The sequence below is a fragment of the Carcharodon carcharias genome, chromosome 2, assembly GCF_017639515.1.
Source record: "Carcharodon carcharias isolate sCarCar2 chromosome 2, sCarCar2.pri, whole genome shotgun sequence".
In the NCBI taxonomy this organism is placed as follows: Eukaryota; Metazoa; Chordata; class Chondrichthyes; order Lamniformes; family Lamnidae; genus Carcharodon; species Carcharodon carcharias.
The window spans coordinates 206,558,727-206,578,173 of record NC_054468.1 but is presented as its reverse complement, the minus strand read 5'-3'; the positions used below and the strand labels follow the sequence as shown (position 1 = coordinate 206,578,173).

The 19,447-nt window shown below is 45.7% G+C and overlaps 1 protein-coding gene across 1 annotated transcript in view; it reads left to right on the top strand.

Annotated features, from left to right (window-relative positions):
* The window catches only part of kcnk12 (potassium channel, subfamily K, member 12), an 83,675-nt gene extending 71,401 nt beyond the window's left edge, over positions 1-12,274 (top strand). Inside the window, exon 2 of the mRNA XM_041207441.1 lies at positions 11,379-12,274. Coding sequence (XP_041063375.1) covers positions 11,379-12,274 — 896 coding nt within the window. The remainder of the gene's footprint in view (positions 1-11,378) is intronic.
* Positions 12,275-19,447: the final 7,173 nt, after the last annotated feature.

Sequence of the window (19,447 nt, the reverse complement as noted above, 5' to 3'; positions counted from 1 at the left end):
AGCGGGCTCTCATTTGCCCGCTAGCCATCACCCTGCTGTTGCATCACGCCGGCCACCATCTTTAAAAGGCAGCCGCCAGCAAAGTGCTCATCACCACCAGCTCACCACCGCTGCCTGGGAGACATGGCCAGCAAAGGAAAAAGGACTGCCCCGCCTACTTCAACGACCGGTCCTTCGAGCGACTGCTGGATGCTGTAGAGGCCCACTAGGATACGCCCTACCCCCACTCTGGCCGCAGAATGGGCAGCAATGTCACTAACCTTGCTTGGGAGGTGGTGGCAGTGGTGGTTAGCGCCAATGCCCTTCAGGAGAGGACAGCCACCTAGCACCGCAAAAGGATGAATGGTCTCCTCCATTCCGCCTGAGTAAGTCACTCTTTTCATCACTCCCAACTCACACATTCACAAACCCATCACACAGCCACAGGGCCCTCACTCATTGCCAGTGCAAGGGACATCACCATTCACTCTTTCACACACACACCGCCATTGCCCTTATCCTGTCCATGGGACCACTCACCACCCACACAGGCCAGGCACATGTATCATCTGGCCTGGCAGGCATCCTGATGCACTCTCCCCATCTCTATCCATGCAGGACAAACAGGCTCACAACAGGAAGGAAAGGTCGCAGACAGGTGGAGGGATGCCAGAATTCAAAGTTCTCTCAGAATTTGAAAACAGAGCCATCCAGCTGGCCGGTGATGACCAGGACTGGTCCTGTGCTGATGGTGAGGTCGACACTGACCTACCAAGTGAGGATCCAGCAGTGCAACATCCATCAGACAACTATGCCATGAGTGATGTGTCCTCTTTCATAGGCCACTGCCATGTACTAATTATCTCTCCTTTCTTCCGCAGGCACATCTGCCAAACAGCTGACAGAGCCCATGACCCAAGGCCTCCAATCAATCCCCAAAGAAACCTCTGAAGAGGAATCTGAAGGCACCCTCCCTGAAGTCCCTTCACAGCGCTCACCCACACCCTCCATAAGCACAGAGATACACACCTCAGTGGGACCCAGCTTTAGAGTAGCCTCGGGATCACAATCTGTTGAGCACATTGCACTTTCTGATCCACAGCAGGCAGAGGCAGGGACTTCCCAGGTGTCCGGCACTCAGAGAACTGCTGGAGGCCAGAGCATTGCTGAGTCCGAGTCAGATGACAAGCGTCTGTCACATTTGTTGGAGCTGCAAAGGCAAGTTCCGGAACAACAGGAAGGGATGTCCGCTGCACTCCTCAGGTTGCAAGGCACGATGGAGGAGTCCATCTGCCTTCAGGCTGAGGTGATAGCGCCAGCATTGCAACACACCAAGGTCAATACTGGTAGGATAGCAGCCGCCATGGAGACCTTGGTTCAGGACATCACTCCTGCACTGCTGCGCGGGCTTAACTCCATCACTGTTGCCATGGTTGGCCTCCAACAGTGTGTATGCAAGAGGGATGCTGGGCAGCTCGATCTCACTCCAGCTACCCGTTCCGCTCACAGAGTCAGTCAGGGGCCCTCCGGCACCCAGAGGGAGGAGGATCAGCAGGTGCATGCCCCGGGGCCATCCACCCAGGTGACTCTGGGAGTGACCGGCCCATCTGTATCCCCTCTTCCTGTGACCTCCGCAGATCCAGCTCCACAGGCCGAGGAGGGTGCCACTGCCACACAGCAGGACCCCAAAAGCAGGCAGCGGCCCTCCAAGTCTCGGCCCTCCAGAAGGCGCCTGACTTCTGTAGTGGGCAGGCGCCACAGAGTTCTCTCATTCTCCTTATGTGCTCTCAGCACCTTTAAGGTGGGGCTGACCCCCATCACACCAGCATCTGCGACCAGTGATGCTGTGTACCAGCTCCTGAAGGGCATCGCAGTCAGCAGGCTGCCTCCACCTCTGCTGTGGATGTCCGGTGAGCACCAAGATGTAGCGGCAGGGTTAGAAGCGTTAGGTAATAGTAGTTGCATAGCCTGGGCACAAGTGTTAATCACCTGTAAATACTGTTCATTATTGTCAATAAACTTCTAAGAATGTCTCCCTGCCTATTGTTCCTTGTTCTGATGAGCAGTGTTCTTGTTACTCAGATGTGAAACCTTTCTACACAAGATAAAGGCAGGTGTCTCAGTCCAGGGCCTCTTGCCTGTGCTTTGTGCAACCTTCAGACCAAAGTGATGGTCTGGCCTCACACTCCCTGTGCACATTACTGATGCCTGCACCTCGATGGTGCTGGTCATTGCTGCCAGAATGTTCTCTCATTCTCCTTATGTGCTCTCAGCACCTTTAATGTGGGTCCGACCCCCATCACACCAGCATCTGTGACCAGCTCCTGAAGGGCTGAAGTGCTGAAGGCGGACACAGCATCAAATGTGTCTAAAGTTTCATGGCTGCATCTCTGAGATGGCCCTGATCATGGAGCGCAAGCAAGCTGCCCTCAGCCAGACAGGAGTTAGACCATCCCAGAGACTAAGTGAAGATCTATGGAGTGTCCACACTGCATGTTGTCATCATCCTCCTACGATTGAGTGACTATTAGGGCCTCCCCTGCATCTCCATGACAGGAGCAATCTCACAGAGGGTACTGATGCTGTGATAAGCCGGACTGGAGTCAAATGTTCACAACTGCAAAGTGAGGATCTAAGGGGAAACTCACTGAATTATCGTCATCATCCTCCACAAGTCTGGCAGCTATGACGGCCTCCCAAGTACACCTGCCTCATCTTGCCAGTGCGATAGCTTCAACCCCATCATTGTCACTACCAAGGACCCCCTCACCCTCACCCCATCAGCGCCTCCTGATCCGAGGAAACATGCAGCTCCTCCATCTCCTCCTCAGCCAGCTCCTCACCCCATTGCAGCGCCAGGTTGTAAAGGGCTCAGCAGGCGACGACGATGATGTGTGACACCCTCTGTGGGCTGTATTGCAGTGCTGCACCAGACCGGTCCAGGCACCAGAACCTCATCTTCAGTATCCTGATGGTCTGCTCCACCAAGTTGCGAGCTGCTGCATGAGCCTCATTATAGCATCGCTCTGCTGCAGTCTGAGGCTGCCGCATGGGTGTCATCAGACACAGCCTCTGTGGGTAGCCCTTGTCCCCAAGAAGCCATCCTTGCAGTTTCTGTGGACCCTGGAAGACTGCAGGGATCTGCAAGTGACTGAGGATGTAGGCGTCATGCAGACTCCCTGGAAACCGTGCGCACACCTGCAAGATGAGTTTGTAGTGGTCGCTCACCAACTACACGTTCAGTTGATGAAGTCCACTGAGTGTAACGATGGAGACCTGTGCACCACATGAGTGAAGTCAATCGCACCCTGCACCTGTGGGAATCCTGAGATCAGGGCGAACCCAATCGCTCTTGCATCCTGGCTGTCCTGGTCCCGGGCGAAATGCACAAAGTTGTGTGCCATGGAGAAGATGGCATCCGTGACCTCATGGATGTATTTGTGGGTGGAGGCTTGAGAAATCTCACTGAGGTCACCTGTGGAGCCCTGAAAGGAGCCACTGGCATAGAAATTGAGCACCGCTGTCACTTTCACAGCCAGTGGTAGTGGATGCCCTCCATGTCCCCTTGGCGCCAAGTCCTGCAGTAAGTGGCAGATGTGAGCCACCAGGTTCCTAGACATGCGCAGTCATCGGTGACACTGGTTTTCAGTGATCTGCAGGAATGGCAGGTGGCATCTATAGACCTGGGTGTCGCCAGGTGCTGACTAGCCACGGCTCGCTGTCGCTCCTGGGCAGCGTGTGTGTGAGTCCCTGCTGCCCCTTCTTCATGAGGTTGTTGCTCCTGCCTTTGTGTAGCCAGGTGCCTCAGTCACTCTCTCCTCTGTCTTCTACAGTCTCTGTAGGCCATCAGGGATACAGCTAGGTCACCAGGATCCATGACCCTGACGTGGTCCTCCTGCAGCATGAAAGAGAGATACGTGGTTATCATGGCTGTACTTAGCACCTTTCCTGGCCCTGTGTGACCCTTAACACTTCCCGGAGAGTGCTGGTCACCCCTCGGATGGCCAGCGATCACTGTGGCTTGGGGGACACTGGTCCAAACCGGGATGCTGAGATTGCCAGGGGCTGTGAGCGCCTCCAGCAGTGACTGCTAAATGGCCAGTGTTTGCGAGGAGATTGTACAACGTGTGCAGTCCAACTTCTCTGAGTTCCAATAAAGTGGTGGTGGACTCGAAGTCTGTGCCGGTGGGTGGTGGGTGGGGGGGGGGTGGGGGGGGGGGAGGGGGTGTGGTGGTGGTGGTGGTGGTGGTGGTGCAGAGGGGCTGGTGTAAGAAATGGAGCGCTTGGTGGCCCTTTGGTGCCTCTGTGTTGCTTGTGTGGGTGGGCAGGTTAGGAGCCTGACCTCAATCATATCACTGTGGCTGTGCCTCTGTTGCAGAGGCATGGTCAGTTTATACAGGTGTCCCTAATGCATGGTCACTCCCCTTGCTTACTCTGCCCCCATCTCGATTGCCTGTGCGCAGGATGCAGCACCAGGGCAGCACTTGACCCCCCCCACCACCCCTCAGCACTCGCCTCCGAGGCTAATCAGCACTTGCTCCCAGACACCCACCAACACCACCCCCCACTCCACCCCCAAACTCAGCAGTCACCTCTGAGGCTGGCCAGCACTCAGCCCCCGGACACCATTGCCCCCCACCCCTCAGCAGTCACCTCCAAGGCCAGGCATCAGTTGCCCTCCTACCCCCTAGCACCCCTGAGGCCTGTAAACAATGGGTGAGCAGTAGGAAGCGCTGCTGCTCGCTCACCTCAATTCCCACAAAGTGAAGGCCACCAAATGCATGTCGCCTGTGCTCTGTTGTGAAACATGTCAGGGTGTTTTCCCACCCACGTGGACGGGCGATACAGTGGGGGTTCCAAGAGCCTGGCGGGATGACATTTTAATTATATGCTAGTATATTACAATTACCTCCCCACTGACCGATGGCGGGAAATGTGGCCCTCCTTCAGCGGGCTGAGTGGAAGATCGCGACCTGCCTTCACGCTGTCGTGAAGTGGGTCCCGCCATATTTTCCCCGCACTCTGCCTATCACACTCGCTACCAGCGGGCTTGGAAAAGTCCGCCCATGGTGTCCCACCATTTTGTTGGTGGTTATTCCTATTTAATCACAGGTCTGTCACTGAGCAGAGGAAGTTTGGTGGGGGTGGGGGGGTTAAATTAAGAATCATAGGGGCTGATTTTAACAGCCAAATCGGCATCGGCAAGGCACTAACGGCCTGAACTGAGGTCAGTAGACGTATCAGTTTGGAGGAAGTATTCGCGACTTGAAATGCTGGGCTGAATTTTTGTTTGGCTGTGGAGGCGGGACCAGAGGCGGGCAGGAGGTACAAGTGACAGGAAGCCTTTTAAGCCAATTAAAGGGCCAATAAGGCCACCCTGCCAATACAAACCTGAATTTTCTAGTCAGTTTGCAGACCACCCCACACCACCACCACCACCACCACCACCACCACCACCACCACCAACCCCCACACACACACACACACACAACCTCATTGAGGCCATAACCCAGCCAATGAATAGAGGCAGCCTCCCCAGGGCAGAACAGGGCTCCAGCACTCCATCATGAAAGATAATTCCCCCAACCACGATTTCCAGACGCTGTCCTGCTGACAACCTGGCAACTGTGACCACTTTTCATTTATATCCTTTGAAAGTTTCTTCAGTGGAAATCTTGAGGCGCCCTCCCGTTCCCCAGTCCATATCGGCTGCCGATCTCTCAGCCATGGAGGGCCTCCAATTGTCCTGCAGCCTCTGGGAGCCCGCCCTCCATCTTTATTTGGACAGGGCTCCCTGAGATGGCCACAATTTTCCACTTCCTCAAAAATCACCCTCTGTGTCCCAGTGCCAGTACTTGCAGGTTCCGGGTGCACTTTTCCTCCCAACAGCAGGATTGAGGTCCATGGAAGGAAATTCAGCAATTAACTCTGCTTTTCCCATCACAGCTGTTGCCAGACCTGGTAAGTATTGCTAACACTTTCTGTTTTATTTCTGTAGGCTTATCACGATGGGAGTCAGTTAGCTCAGAAGGCTACAGAATGACCCTAACTGCGCGGGTTCAATCCCTGTATCAGCAGTGGTAGTTCATGGAGACTTGCCTCCTTGCCTTACTCCATGCTTGATGAGTAGTGGCGCCCTTCAAGCTATATAACCCACTTGTCTCTCTCTGACAGAGACAAGTGCCCATGGTGCCTCTTGAACTATGGCTCACCACCCCGTTAACATCTCCTCCCCAGCCAGAAGCTGCTCCATCCCTTGCTTGAAGAATTCAGTAAATCAGTGTTTGCACCACATGAGCCAGCAACCTGTTCCACATGCTCACTATTCTCTGAGGAAAGAACCTCTGAACATCTAAAATAAAAGCAAAGTACTGAGAATGCTGGAGACCTGAGATAAAAACAGAAAGTGCTGGAAAAGTTCAGCAGGTCTGGCAGAACCAAAGAAGAATCTTATGGGCTCAAAACATTAACTCTGTTTCTCTCTCCAAAAAGGCTGCCAGACCTGCTGAGCTTTTCCAGCATTTTCTGTTTTTATTTACTCCAAATATCTAACCCAGTCCTGCCTTTTCTTAAGTAATAAGAGTGATTCCTGGTCTTCTCTAACCTATTCATTCGATACAATTGTGCTTCACCAACACAATCCAGCACTTCATGTAAATCTAAATTGCCTCTGAATCGGAACTTCTCTAATATATAGAGAACCAGCTCTCTTGAGCCTATCTTGGTGACTAAAGATGCAACTGGGAAGTAATCTGTGATCCTCATCTGCACCCTTTCCAAAGCCTCAAAGACTAAAACTGAACACAATATGTGGACTGAGGCCTAGTCAAAGTCTTGTACAAGGACAAAATGGTATTTTTTAATAGTTAATTTTCCTGTAAGCACACACTCACATTTGCTGTAGCTATTATTTCACAGCATTGCTCCTGAACCATTAGAGATTGACGCACTAGAATGCCCAGATGTCCCCACTGGCTTTAATTCTTTCCCCTGAAGGGAGTATGCATGTTCAGCTTGACCTGTCCACATCCTCTTTTCTAAGTTAAATGTCATTTGCTAGTCATCAGCCCAATACCCTTGCACATCTGGATCCGCTTGTAGAAGTCAAGGATCCTCTACAGTCCAAACTCTCTCACTTCTCTTGCTATCATCAGCAAACTTGCAGATAATTCACCCAACACAACATCCCTATTGTTAATGAAAATAGTAAATAGAAAAAGTCCTAGCACTGTGGGACATCACTGATGATTGGTCTCCAAGCAGATCCAAATTGATTGACAACCATTTCCTGCCTACTGGCTTGTAGCCAATGCTCAATCCAGTGCAGTAGAATTACCACTCATTCCAGAAGATTCTGTGTTGTTCCACAATGCTAGTGATTTTCTAAGTCATTTGGAGTTTGAGAAATCCACCTGGAAACATTTCTTACACTTTATGTGTTTCGTGAACACACATAGTTTCTAGGAAATGCCATATCATGTACATTTCTCACAGCACTTGTTTTCATTGTCTTGGTATGATAAATTGACAATTCCAACAATCAAATAACTGAAAGTCAACTACACTTCAGTGCTGAGCTCCAGTTCAAGCCAAACTCCTTGTCATCATACTGCTGCTTTCTCACATCCATCACCTCCTACAAAAATATTACACAGTAAACTATTAATCTCATTAAAGCATAATGGCCTGGATCTTACAGTCAGGACCAAAAGCTTCACTGAGAGATCTAACAATCTCTGCAGCGAGAATTTTGCATCATCTCTGTGTGTAATTGATTGTAGCAGTCTTTAATTAGGATCCCCAGCATGCAGCTGCAGTGATATCATCAAACTGTCCAAGCAGCCAATCAGTTAAAGAATTCTCACAGACAGCCAATCAGGAAACGGAAAGCACTAAAATGAAATCACTTTTTAAATAAAAAAATTACATACAGCAAAGTAAAGATTGGGACACTGAGTGAATGTAGAAGCTGAAATATCATGAAAAAACAGTAAAAAGTTACTATTAAAGAAAAATTCAGAATATCTAGACATTTAACAACAGGGATATGAAAGCCGGAAAAGTGAAGCTCTTGGCCCATCCACTGATTTCACTGATTTGCTGGTTCTGGGTGGTTGGTGGGTGTGGGGGCAAGGGGTGTTATACAGCACAGCATGTTGCAGAGTAGCGAATGACAGGCCACAATTTTCCACGTTCACCTGCACTTGCGTTAAATCCAGAGGTTGCAGTTGGTTTCAGAGGGATAATACTCACAGTTCACCATTAAAGGCCCCCGCAAAATCCAGGCCAGTGACTTGTGGAATATCATGGCAGTGGTTCCTCTTTGGGCTTGCCTGTATGCTTCAGCCTAGTTATTGTCATTTACCAATGACCACGAGTCCTGAGCTTCAATTAAACCCCATGGATTCTTGAACAAGAATGAAAATACTCTTTAATAATTGTTGTGATATTGGCCATCATGCAACAGAGAATTGTTTTTGTGCAAATTATACAATCAATCTTAGACTGTTGAGAGGTCGAGGGAAATTCAAATCTCCCTGGCCTAATCGGTTTTGTACGTTTTCAGCTCACTCAGAGTGAGAAGCAAACAACAACATTCCAGTAATAAATCTACTCTTAAAGCATTATTTCTCAGAACAATTTCTACTCAAACCACAATTGCAGGACAAGGGGACAGATACAAATTTGTAAAAGAGGAGCATGAAAACGATGTCACGAAACACTTATTCGCATCATGAGCGCATAAAACCTGTAACGATGATCTGGGGGTTTGGGGTGGGGGCGTAGAGATAAAAGAATATTTCTGTAATATTAACACTTAACCATGAAAATTAATGATAGAAATTTTTTTTTAATTGGAGAGTGGTGAAAACATGGAATGGTCAAAGAATTGATCTGTTTAAGGGGAGGCATGCATTAATCGGGAGAATAGAAAGAGGGGTAAGGGGGTGAGGTGTGAAAAGAGAATTAAAGTTGAGGAGGACTTGAGCAGAATATAAACAGACCATTTAGGCCAAATGTCCTGCTTCTGTGCTTTAGTTTCCATGTCAAGAATCTTTGAGGAAAATGAAACATTTATGTCTAAAATTCAATTTATATTATCTTCAATTCTATCAAAGCACACAAAAAATTTAAAATCAACTTCACTCACAGAAATCATGTTCCAATTTAATTCAACATATTATTGTGTCAATTAGGCTGTTGATGGGCAGTTTGATTGACGGTGGAGATGAGCTATTCAATTCAAATATAAACATGTTATGTTATTTGTTCAAATAAGTGTCTGATCATCAGCTTTTTGAATGTAATAAATAGCTATTTTAAATTCCACTTGGCTGTAGTTACTGTTTTTAAAGGGATAAATCAGTCTGATCCTTTCAAATTAACAAATCTTTGATAAAAACAAAAAAACTGCGGATGCTGGAAATCCAAAACAAAAACAGAATTACCTGGAAAAACTCAGCAGGTCTGGCAGCATCGGCGGAGAAGAAAAGAGTTGACATTTCGAGTCCTCATGACCCTTCGACAGAACTTGAGTTCGAGTCCAAGAAAGAGACTCGAGCTCAAGTTCTGTCGAAGGGTCATGTGGACTCGAAACGTCAACTCTTTTCTTCTCCGCCAATGCTGCCAGACCTGCTGAGTTTTTCCAGGTAATTCTGTTTTTGTTTTGTTAACAAATCTTAGAGACTTTCAAAAAGGCAAGAGGCTATCCAAAATAAAAAATAGAAAGACTTGCATTTATATAGCACCTTTCATGACCACCAGTCTTCCCAAAGTGCTTTACAACCAAGGAAGTGCTTTTGAAGTGTAGTTACTGTTATAATGTAGGAAAAGCAGCAGCCAAATTGCACACAGAAAGCTCCCACAAGTAGCACTGTGATAATGACCAGATAATCTTTTTGCGATGCATTGGCCAGGGCACAGGGGATAACTCCCCTACTCTTCTTTGAAATAGCACCAAGGGTTTTTTTTTATGTCCACCTAAGAGGGCAGCCAGGGCCTCAATTTAACATCTCATCTGAAGATGGTACCTCTAACAGCACAGCACTCCCTCAATACTGTGCTGAAATATCAGCCTTGAAGTCTGTGCTTAAGTCTGGAGTGGGACTCAAATTCACAACCTTCTGACTCAGAGGCAGGTAGGCCACCCACTGAACTGCAGCTGACACCTGGGTCAGGATTTTATGTCCCACGGGCGGGCACGCGCCCAACCCGATCGGGCGTAAAATAGCGTGCAATGACATTGGGCAAGCGTCCCGACATCATCGTGCACTTGCGTGATCTTTCAGCTGGTGGGGACACACGAGAGTGGGCAGGGTGCCCGACAGCAATTAAGAGGCCTATTAAGGCCATTAATCAATTAATTTAATGCTATTTTGCGCTGCCCATCCAGCCTTATGGTTGGTGGGCGGGCAAATCGGCCTTTGGGCTTTTTAGGAAACCTCATCCATGGGCGGGATGAGGCTTCCAACATTAATTTAAAAGAAAATGAAAGATTTTTGACATAATTTTTTATAATGTTTTGTTCATGTGAGTGGGTCCTATGTGGGGACATGTTTTTCACATGTCCAGGTTCTTTACTTTTGTTCTTACAAGCCTTCAGCTTCCTGCCTTCAGGGAGCTTTCAGTGCGTGCGCCCCTGCACACGCACAGACTTTTGCGCTCACACTCCTCCTGCCCTCCGCCCCCCCACCCCGGGCAGCGCTGAGCTTCTCAGCGCACGTTCCATGCTGGCCTGCCAGTGTGAGATCGTGGTCGGGAGCCGATCGCGGGCGGCGTACTGTTCCCCAGCTGCTCCTGGGCCCGCTTGCCGTGCCCGCCCGACAACCCAAAGATCCTGCCCCTGATCTTTGAAGCAGATCTGTCAGAAATTTCCAAAGATCATTAGCTAGCCAGACCTTTCTGTAGTTAGTGAGAAGATCAAGAGAAAAACAATGCATAAAAAGTAATTCAAATTTGGCTTAGCTTAGAAGGTGCAAGTTATTAATTATTCTCTTCAATGTAGAGTCAAATAAGCCTATTTCTGTGAAAAAAATGTTGAGTTAATATTATATTTCATTCATTAATGTTTAATAAACCTGTTTGGCAGTTAATACTGAAAACAATGTCTGATGGAATACAATTTGTTCTCAATTTGGGAAACAGCCCTGTTTCTTTCAATGAATAAATTTATAGAACTTACATATATTAGTTTAAGTGTTGAATTGTCTTAAGTTATATTGATTCAACATTGCAGCTGTTAGTCAGCAGGACAGTCCGCCAGACAGGGTGTGCTGGAAGGTCCTTATAATTTGTCAGTGGGGCTACCTGGTAAATGACTCTGCACTATATGTTTAGAGGATTGTAAAATGTGCATGACAAAACCATAAAACCTTCTCTTTCTCTTTGTTTTGTTTTAGGTTTTGGCATGACAACTCCAGCAACTGTGGCAGGAAAAGTGTTTCTGATATTTTATGGCCTACTAGGATGTGCAGGGACCATTCTGTTTTTCAACCTCTTCCTGGAGCGCATCATTACCCTGCTGGCCTTCATCATGAAGGCGTGCTACCAGAGGCGGCTGCGGAGTAAAGGCCTACTGCCTCCCATCATTCGGCGGCAATCAGCCATCGACACAGCCAACTTGACTGGATGGAAGCCATCTGTGTACTACATCATGCTGATCCTTGGGGTCACAGCGATCATAATCTCCTGCTGTGCTTCTGCAATGTACACTCCAGTGGAAGGATGGAATTACACCGACTCACTGTATTTCTGCTTTGTCACCTTCAGTACTATTGGCTTTGGGGATCTGGTCAGCAGTCAGAATGCAGCCTATACAAATCAGGGATTGTACAGATTTGGTAATTTTGTATTCATACTCTTGGGGGTGTGCTGTATCTATTCACTCTTCAATGTCATCTCCATTGTGATCAAGCAGTTCGTCAACTGGCTACTGAGGAAACTGGAATGTAGATGCTGCCCAAGGTGCCGGAGAGGGAAGATGCGCACTGGGCGGCGGAATGCTATCACCCCGGGACTATCTCGTATCCGCAGGAACCATGTCTTGGCAGATGCAGAGGGGCCATGTGACAGTGATGGAGAGGGAAGGAGGCTCTCTGGGGAAATGATCTCCATGAGGGACCTCACTGCCTCCAACAAGGTGTCACTTGCCATCCTGCAGAAGCAGCTGTCAGAAACTGCCAATGGCTATCCTCGGACAGTGTGCGTCAACACGAGGCAGAATGGCTTCTCAGGTGGGGTGGGTGCTTTAGCCATTATGAATAACAGGTTAGCAGAAACCAGCGAAAGTAGGTAATAAATAAAAAGCTTTAGTGGCAATCAGGCCAGTCAGATTTTTATTCAGAAAATGTACAAAGAGTTCCAAGGCTGAATACACATCCTGGTGTCTTTTACAACACATCTCCATTATACTCAGAGTAATTTATTGCATCTCACTCCACATATAATCCCAATGTCTACAGGACTCCACTTACAACATACACTTTCCTGAAGAAGTGTCAATTATTACTAGAGTTTTGAAAGGGTACTTCCCTCTTCACATTTACTTTTGTTTTTTGCTGTATTTCCTGATAGGTTTATATGGTTCTTTCCAAAAAGTGGGGATTCAGAGCAAGATCAATGATTGCACCATATTGTTCAAAACTTCTCCAAACCTTTGTCATCTGGCTTTTCCCTGATGACAGAAATGTGCCTGCTGAGAAAACTCTTCTTCATATTTTAAATAAGGTGGAACACATTGCGAGTTCCTGCAGTCTCTGCTACCCAGATACAAAGAAGCTGTTGCACTTGTTTTATTTACAAATTAACATTGGTCACATTTGTGAAGCTTTGGTAGTATTGGGAATGATATGTTATTCCTATTCTAATTATACCAATGATCAGGAAATCCGAAAAATGCCACGGAAAATATTGCTATGCTCAGTACCCTGAAAAGCAATATAAGAGCGATTGTGTGAACAACTGTATAATGAACAGGTTAATGAATCACAATCAGATTTGCAAAGAGGTGAATGGAGTAGATTAAATGGTTCTGGCCAACTGTTTACACTGTTCCAATATTGTAACAAAATTTAAATTCCTCACCAGATCCCTTCTTGCTAAAACAAATCTCATATCATTACGTCCAAATTAAAGTTTTTTGAGGATCTTCATCATATCTCCATAGGGGTCAGCAAAACCCATGCGAAATCCAATCTAATCCATACATAAAGTCCACAAGTAAATTATGATTAATTGGCCAGTCTGCATTCAGAATACAAACTCACCATGGCTCCTTGGACAGCACCTTCCAAACCCACAACCTCTACCACCGAGAAGCACAGGGCAGCAGATTCATGGGAACACCACCGCCTGGAAGTTCCCCTCCAGGGCACACACCATCCTGCTTTAGCCTGTGGGCTGCATGTTATGGGGGGTAGGGGGTGGGGGGGGTGGAGGTGACAGTGGACAGCTCACTCTTCCCCGGACACTGCCAAACTTGCTGTGTATTTCCAGCATTTTCTGTCTTGATTTCAGGGCCAGAAATTTCCCCCCATTGGGGGGGTTGTGCTGGGGCGGGGCGGGTGCGAACTCGATTGGCACCCCCAATTGGGGCCGTGCCGCCATTTTACATGGGCTGGCCAATTAAGGCTGTGTGCTCACTGTGCGGGAGGTGGGGGTGGGGGATTCCCTGAGTGGTTCCCAAAGAGCGCAGAGATCTCCCTGAGGCACGGAGGTTCCTCAGGGAGATTTGTTTCAGTCTTAAACTTTAAAATAAAGGATTTTTAAACTTTTAAAGCATGTCCCCTCATGTGACACTATCACATGAGCTGGGACATGTCAAAGAATAAATGTATACATTTTTAATTAGATTTTAAAACACTTCATGAAACCTCATCCCGCCCGTGGATGAGGTTTCATGAAAAATGCGAAGGCTGCCTGGGCTCTTTGCCTGCCCACCAGCATTAAAGTTGGACGGGCAGCTCATTAAGTTGAGTTAATTAGTTTTTAACAGGCCATAATAGGCCTTTGACAGTGCGATGACACACGGTGACATCAGGACACACGCCCAATGTCACCACACATCATTTTACGCATTGGTGAGCGGGCCCCGCCCCCCCGTTGGCCTACGGCAAAATGTTGCCCCAGATTTCCAGAACCCACAGTATTTTGCTTTTCCTCACATTAAGCAAAGCTTTGACTAAGTACTGTTACATAGGAATGTTTAATAGGTAAACAAGGAGGCAGCTGGATGCTGCAGAAAACAAGCACTAAAATTAAAAGCAAACTATTATTATTCATGATTTGACCACCTTCAGAATTCGTAGTTGAAAGAGGCTTCCAAAGCCAATTAGCAGTTTTGGAATTAAAAAGATCCAATCAAATTTCTGAGTTCCAACAGGGCTGAGGTACAGAAAGATGATCTAACACTGTGTGCAATATGGCGGTTGCTGAGACTATGAACCAAAAAAGGGCAGCCAGTTAGGAGTGAAGAGTGGAGAACATGTGGCTGAAATGAATGTTGTGTATTTTTCTGAACTTGCCCTTAGGAGGTTAGATGCAGAACAAATCTTTGCCTCACAATGTGTCTTAGCCTCAACCTCAAAAGGGCACCTCCACTTCATGAGTATCATTTCAAATTCCTACACCATCTGACTTGCATGCTGTAACACTGAGATTGCCAATTTAGTGCCAATTAGTGATGAATTTGAGGCAGTTCGCCATTCTTTTCTCCGTATTTCCCTGTCTTCTGGATGCAAATATGAAATGAAAGGAAAAGGGAGCAATCGAGACTGGATTCACACTTTTCATGCATCTGCATGGCCAGTGTACTTGTACCGACGGTGAGTATTCAATCCATCCAGCTACCAAATGTATGACTACAGCACAATAGAAACGAGCAAATTATTGCATGGACCAGGACATTGAGATCATGATTGGTAATGTTCTGGAAACAAAGTGCTGAACGTTTTAATCTGAGGCTGAGTGTGCCCAAGGGAGAAGTGGGACATCCAGAAAGTTACATTGGATCACACCAGGGTTTGGACAGAAGTCAGCAAGGTTTCTACAACATGATAAGAGCACAAGGTGATGCAAGAGTATTACCATATCTCAATATGTATTGAAGAACATATATTAAGGATTCTTTTTAGTGTATTTTGTTAAAAATTAAATAAATATTGACACAGTCAGATAAATGAATATAATACCATAAGCCACATGAGTGCTAATGTGCAATTCGAGATTATATACTTTGTTAATGAACTGAGTGAAGGAAATGTAACCCTCACACAGTGAAATGAATGAATGCAGTGCCATTGTTAATTCACATTGTTCTTATGATTGAAGGCTAACTTGTCCTGAATACTAGGCAATGCATGAAGCAGGATTGTCTGGAAGAAACCTTAATCAAAACATGATTAGCATGTGGTGCAGTTCGAAGGAATGGGAGCTCTCGGAGGGAGGAGGGATGGTACGTACTATGTTAATTATATATTTCACGCTATATACTGTGTGCTTTACTCATTTGGTACAAGTACTTCATAGTTGAATGAATGGAAGTACAGTATCCAAATGGAGAAATATGCTTGGGTGCTAATAATGGCCCCATCTGCTGTCTTCATAGAGGTTAGAAAACCTATTGGTCATCAGGTTATAATGCATATGAAGCATCAGCAACTGCACTTGCATCAGACATTTTGCATCTATTATCTGACAACGAGGATGAGACATTATAGGGTTCTTCAGCATATCATAGAGATTCAGTATTCTAACCTCAGACAAATATGTGGCTCATGAGGAAATGCTCTCTGGTGATGTAGATAAAGGAGCAGCGACATTTCTGGGCCATCAAGTTGTCCTGTGAAATTGACTACAGACACTGTTTAAGAAAGCATTGCAATCCCAGCAACTGGAATACCAAATATATAGCATTATTGCACATACATCAGCATTAGTCTCAGATGCAAGTAACAGGCCTTCTGAATCTGAGCCAGCCTGTCAATGATTCAGCAGCCAAGCATCACTGCTTTACCACAGTGGGGGAGCGCTTATGAATAGAGCAGAAACAACATGTAGAAGTACATGAATCACAAGGGGCAATTTAAAACATCCTAGAAAAACTTCTTAGGCCCTTAAGCCACAAACTATCAACAACACAAGGCCTCAAATACCACAAGAACTCAATTACCACAAGTTTTCAAATATTTCATGTACTCAAACACCACATGCATTCAGTCAATAATAAAATTTGCCAATGTGAATGTATCTTGTAATTGATGATTCGTTTGTTATGCCAAAAAGAAAATGGGGCAAATTTTGACTTTGGCCAATAGAGTAAAATGGTTGAACGCAATTTGACAGCCCGGTTTACCTCTCTCTCCAGTTTCTATTTCCATTGCATGCAGTCGAAATAAAATTTTGAAGAGATGTAAAAATGACTGTTGAGTCATTAACAGCCATTTTACACTAAAACACAAACTCAGAAACCCAAAGGATTTTTAAAAAAGTAGAACAAAATGAACAATATGCAGCTCTTAGCTAAAAATAACCAGGAGCCAGGGATTTTTTGATTGCAAATATATCTAGTAGAAAGTTAATTCTCCAGGAATCGAATAAAAATTATCAAATACTTGAATCTTAGAAAAGTGCTGCTAGTTCTATGTTACAATCCAGTGAATTTGTTGGAAATATCTTTGCATGTCATCTGGTTTTATCTTATATACAAGAGGTTTTTACTTCCACACAGTCAATGTATTTTTATACTAATTATCCAATACGTTCAACAGCCTCTTTGTTGTAATTCATTTTTTTGTGTAGTCATCTAGCAATATGACTATATATATTTAGATTACTTTTAGAACTTAAGTACTAATTGTGCTTGTATTTTGAAATCTCCTGTTTTTTTCATTATAACTAACTGGCCTGAAGTGAATTGAAAATTCAGTTTTCTTTTCAATCCCACCCTCCTGTCAAATCGAGTAATTTTGCTGGGTTCCCAAAGTTGTCCATTCACAAGGATTTAAAAATCTGTAACAAGCAATGTTTTCAATCAACTAATTTCAAGAGTTTGTTTCCCATGGGAACATGGCTGGAAACCACCAGGCCCTGGAAATCTGCCTAAAGTTTCATTATTTTATTTAAGTTAGATTAAATCCACCAAGTTATTGCCCTTGATTTATTTCTAAATTCCCTTGTACTGCTGGTAATTTATCCTCTCCCTCCGCTATGAAAATAGATACAAGGTACTCATGTAACAAGTCTTCCAAATCCTTATTGTCCATTATAATCTCATCTGCATCAGTCATTAGGCCCACATTCTCATTTACCACAATATTTTTAAAAATATATTTATAAAGAAAATGTTTAGTTAGCTCCAATGCCTCTTGCAAGCACTTTTATATTTTTTTCCACTGCTTAATACATTATTTGTGTCCCTTGGTTGCTTTTTATTGCTCTCCAGTCTACTGGCTTCTCACATTTCTTTGTATTTGTGTAAGCCTTTTAGCATGATACTGTCTCTTACCTCACTTGTTGACCACGGTTCCTTAACTACACAAGTGATAGTCATGACTTGCACAACCCATCCTCCTGTATCCAACACAACCAGCTGTCGACCACTGCAGATGATAAATCTGCAACTCGTGACAGTAATTATTTTTCTTTAGAAATGAGACAGGATCTAATATCACCAGTGAAAAGTGTACATTTGTGATAGATTGGAATATACTGAGGAAAGGTCGTGTTTAAATATCCCTGGTGTATACTCTTTGTCAATGCTCCATCTGCTACATCATGGCAAGGCTTTCCAAGATATCAGCATATGTCATTATCACATTACATGAAAGCTGACACGGTCCTCAGAAAACCCACCCTGGGTTAGTTGAGTATTCATAAGAAGAAATTTCCAATAGTTTTAAATTGCCAGATGAGAAATGTAAATACAATATCCAATCCATGCTGCAGCATTTGCTGTTTGATTTCTGCACTACATTGGTGGCTATCCTCGGTTCCTGACATCCTTCATGCCTTTGAGTTTGTGAGCCATCTTTGATGTGCTTCATTAGCAACTCCCAGGTAGTTTAGACCTTGATTTGGTTGGTACACCCTCTGATTCTAAAAAGGTCATGCAGTCTATTAAAAAAGTCTGTTGAGATCTCAGTCAGAAAAATGGGGATTGCACCATTGTCTACACATTCTGCTTTTCTCACAGCAGAGCTATATTACCAGTGATTAGGCTGCTTGACAAATGTGAAAACATGCATCAGTGTGGGCACTCTAGATTCTAAAAGTCACAAGAAGCTTAATCTAAGTGAGGCCAATTCAGGTCTACCTGCCAGTTTTGTGGATCCATAGTCATTTATTTACAGAAATGTGTAAACTTTAAGAGCTTTTTTACTACAGAAGTAAAATACAACCCGTTAACCCTTAACATTGTTCCTTTTATTATTTTCCACTTCAATTTTTCTGTTCCTTCCAAATGTAACAAACACCAATATAATATTCCAGTCTGTTATGTCCTGTGTCAATATATCTGCTTTTATTAACACTTTATTGACATGCTGTAAAACACCAGGGGCAGAATTTTACATTCGGCGAATGGTCGTGGGCCTGACACACTGGAACGTAAAATGACGCACGATGATATCGGGCATGAGTCCTGATGTCACTGCGCACCGTCACAATATTTCAGTAGGTGGGTGCGCTATGACGGAGGCGCACCCACCATTAATTAACGGGCCAGTTAAGGCCTTTGAGGCACTAATTGTCTTTGATTTTAAGCAGTTTGTGCGATTTTCAGGGCGTCACACAGGCGCAATGGGCAGGCGCGTGGGCCACATTTTCAAAAACCTCATCCACGGGTGGGATAAGAGGGGTGAGTGGGCTCGCTAATGCGAGTTGTTAGTACTTTAGATTATAACTTACTCCTGTTTGCTTGAGTGAACAGGACAACTTCATTTCGCTTCAGAGTTGCTTTGACAGAATTAACAGGCTTCAGTTCAGGATTCTGGAGAAGTCATAACACGAGGCCTTCCAGGTATCAGACAGCCTTCCCTTACCCTGGGAATAGGGGTTGTGCTCTCCACTGGAGGCATCTCCTCTAAGGAGAAAGAGAGGGTCAGAAGAGGGAGGAGGTCATGTGGTCCCTATTCAGCCCCCAGGGGAGTGACTTGTGGGAGGACAGGTGCAGGCACAAGGGGCACAGAGCCGACAGGAAGTCAAAGGCAAAAGGAGCCGCAGAAGACGCCACTGTCCTGCTACCAGGGTTTACTGGCGATGATGCAGCTACCTCATTATGTCTGAGGTGTAATGCCAAAGGAGGCTCCGCCTCTCAAGGGAAACCGTGACCTCCATCTGTCAGATGATCGGCCCTAGAATCAGCTCTAGCTGTGTGGTTGGACACAGTGGCCCTCAATTTCTATGCCTCCGGCTCTTTCCAGGGGTCGGTGGGTGATCTTTGTGGAGTCTCCCAATCAGCTGTCCACAGTTG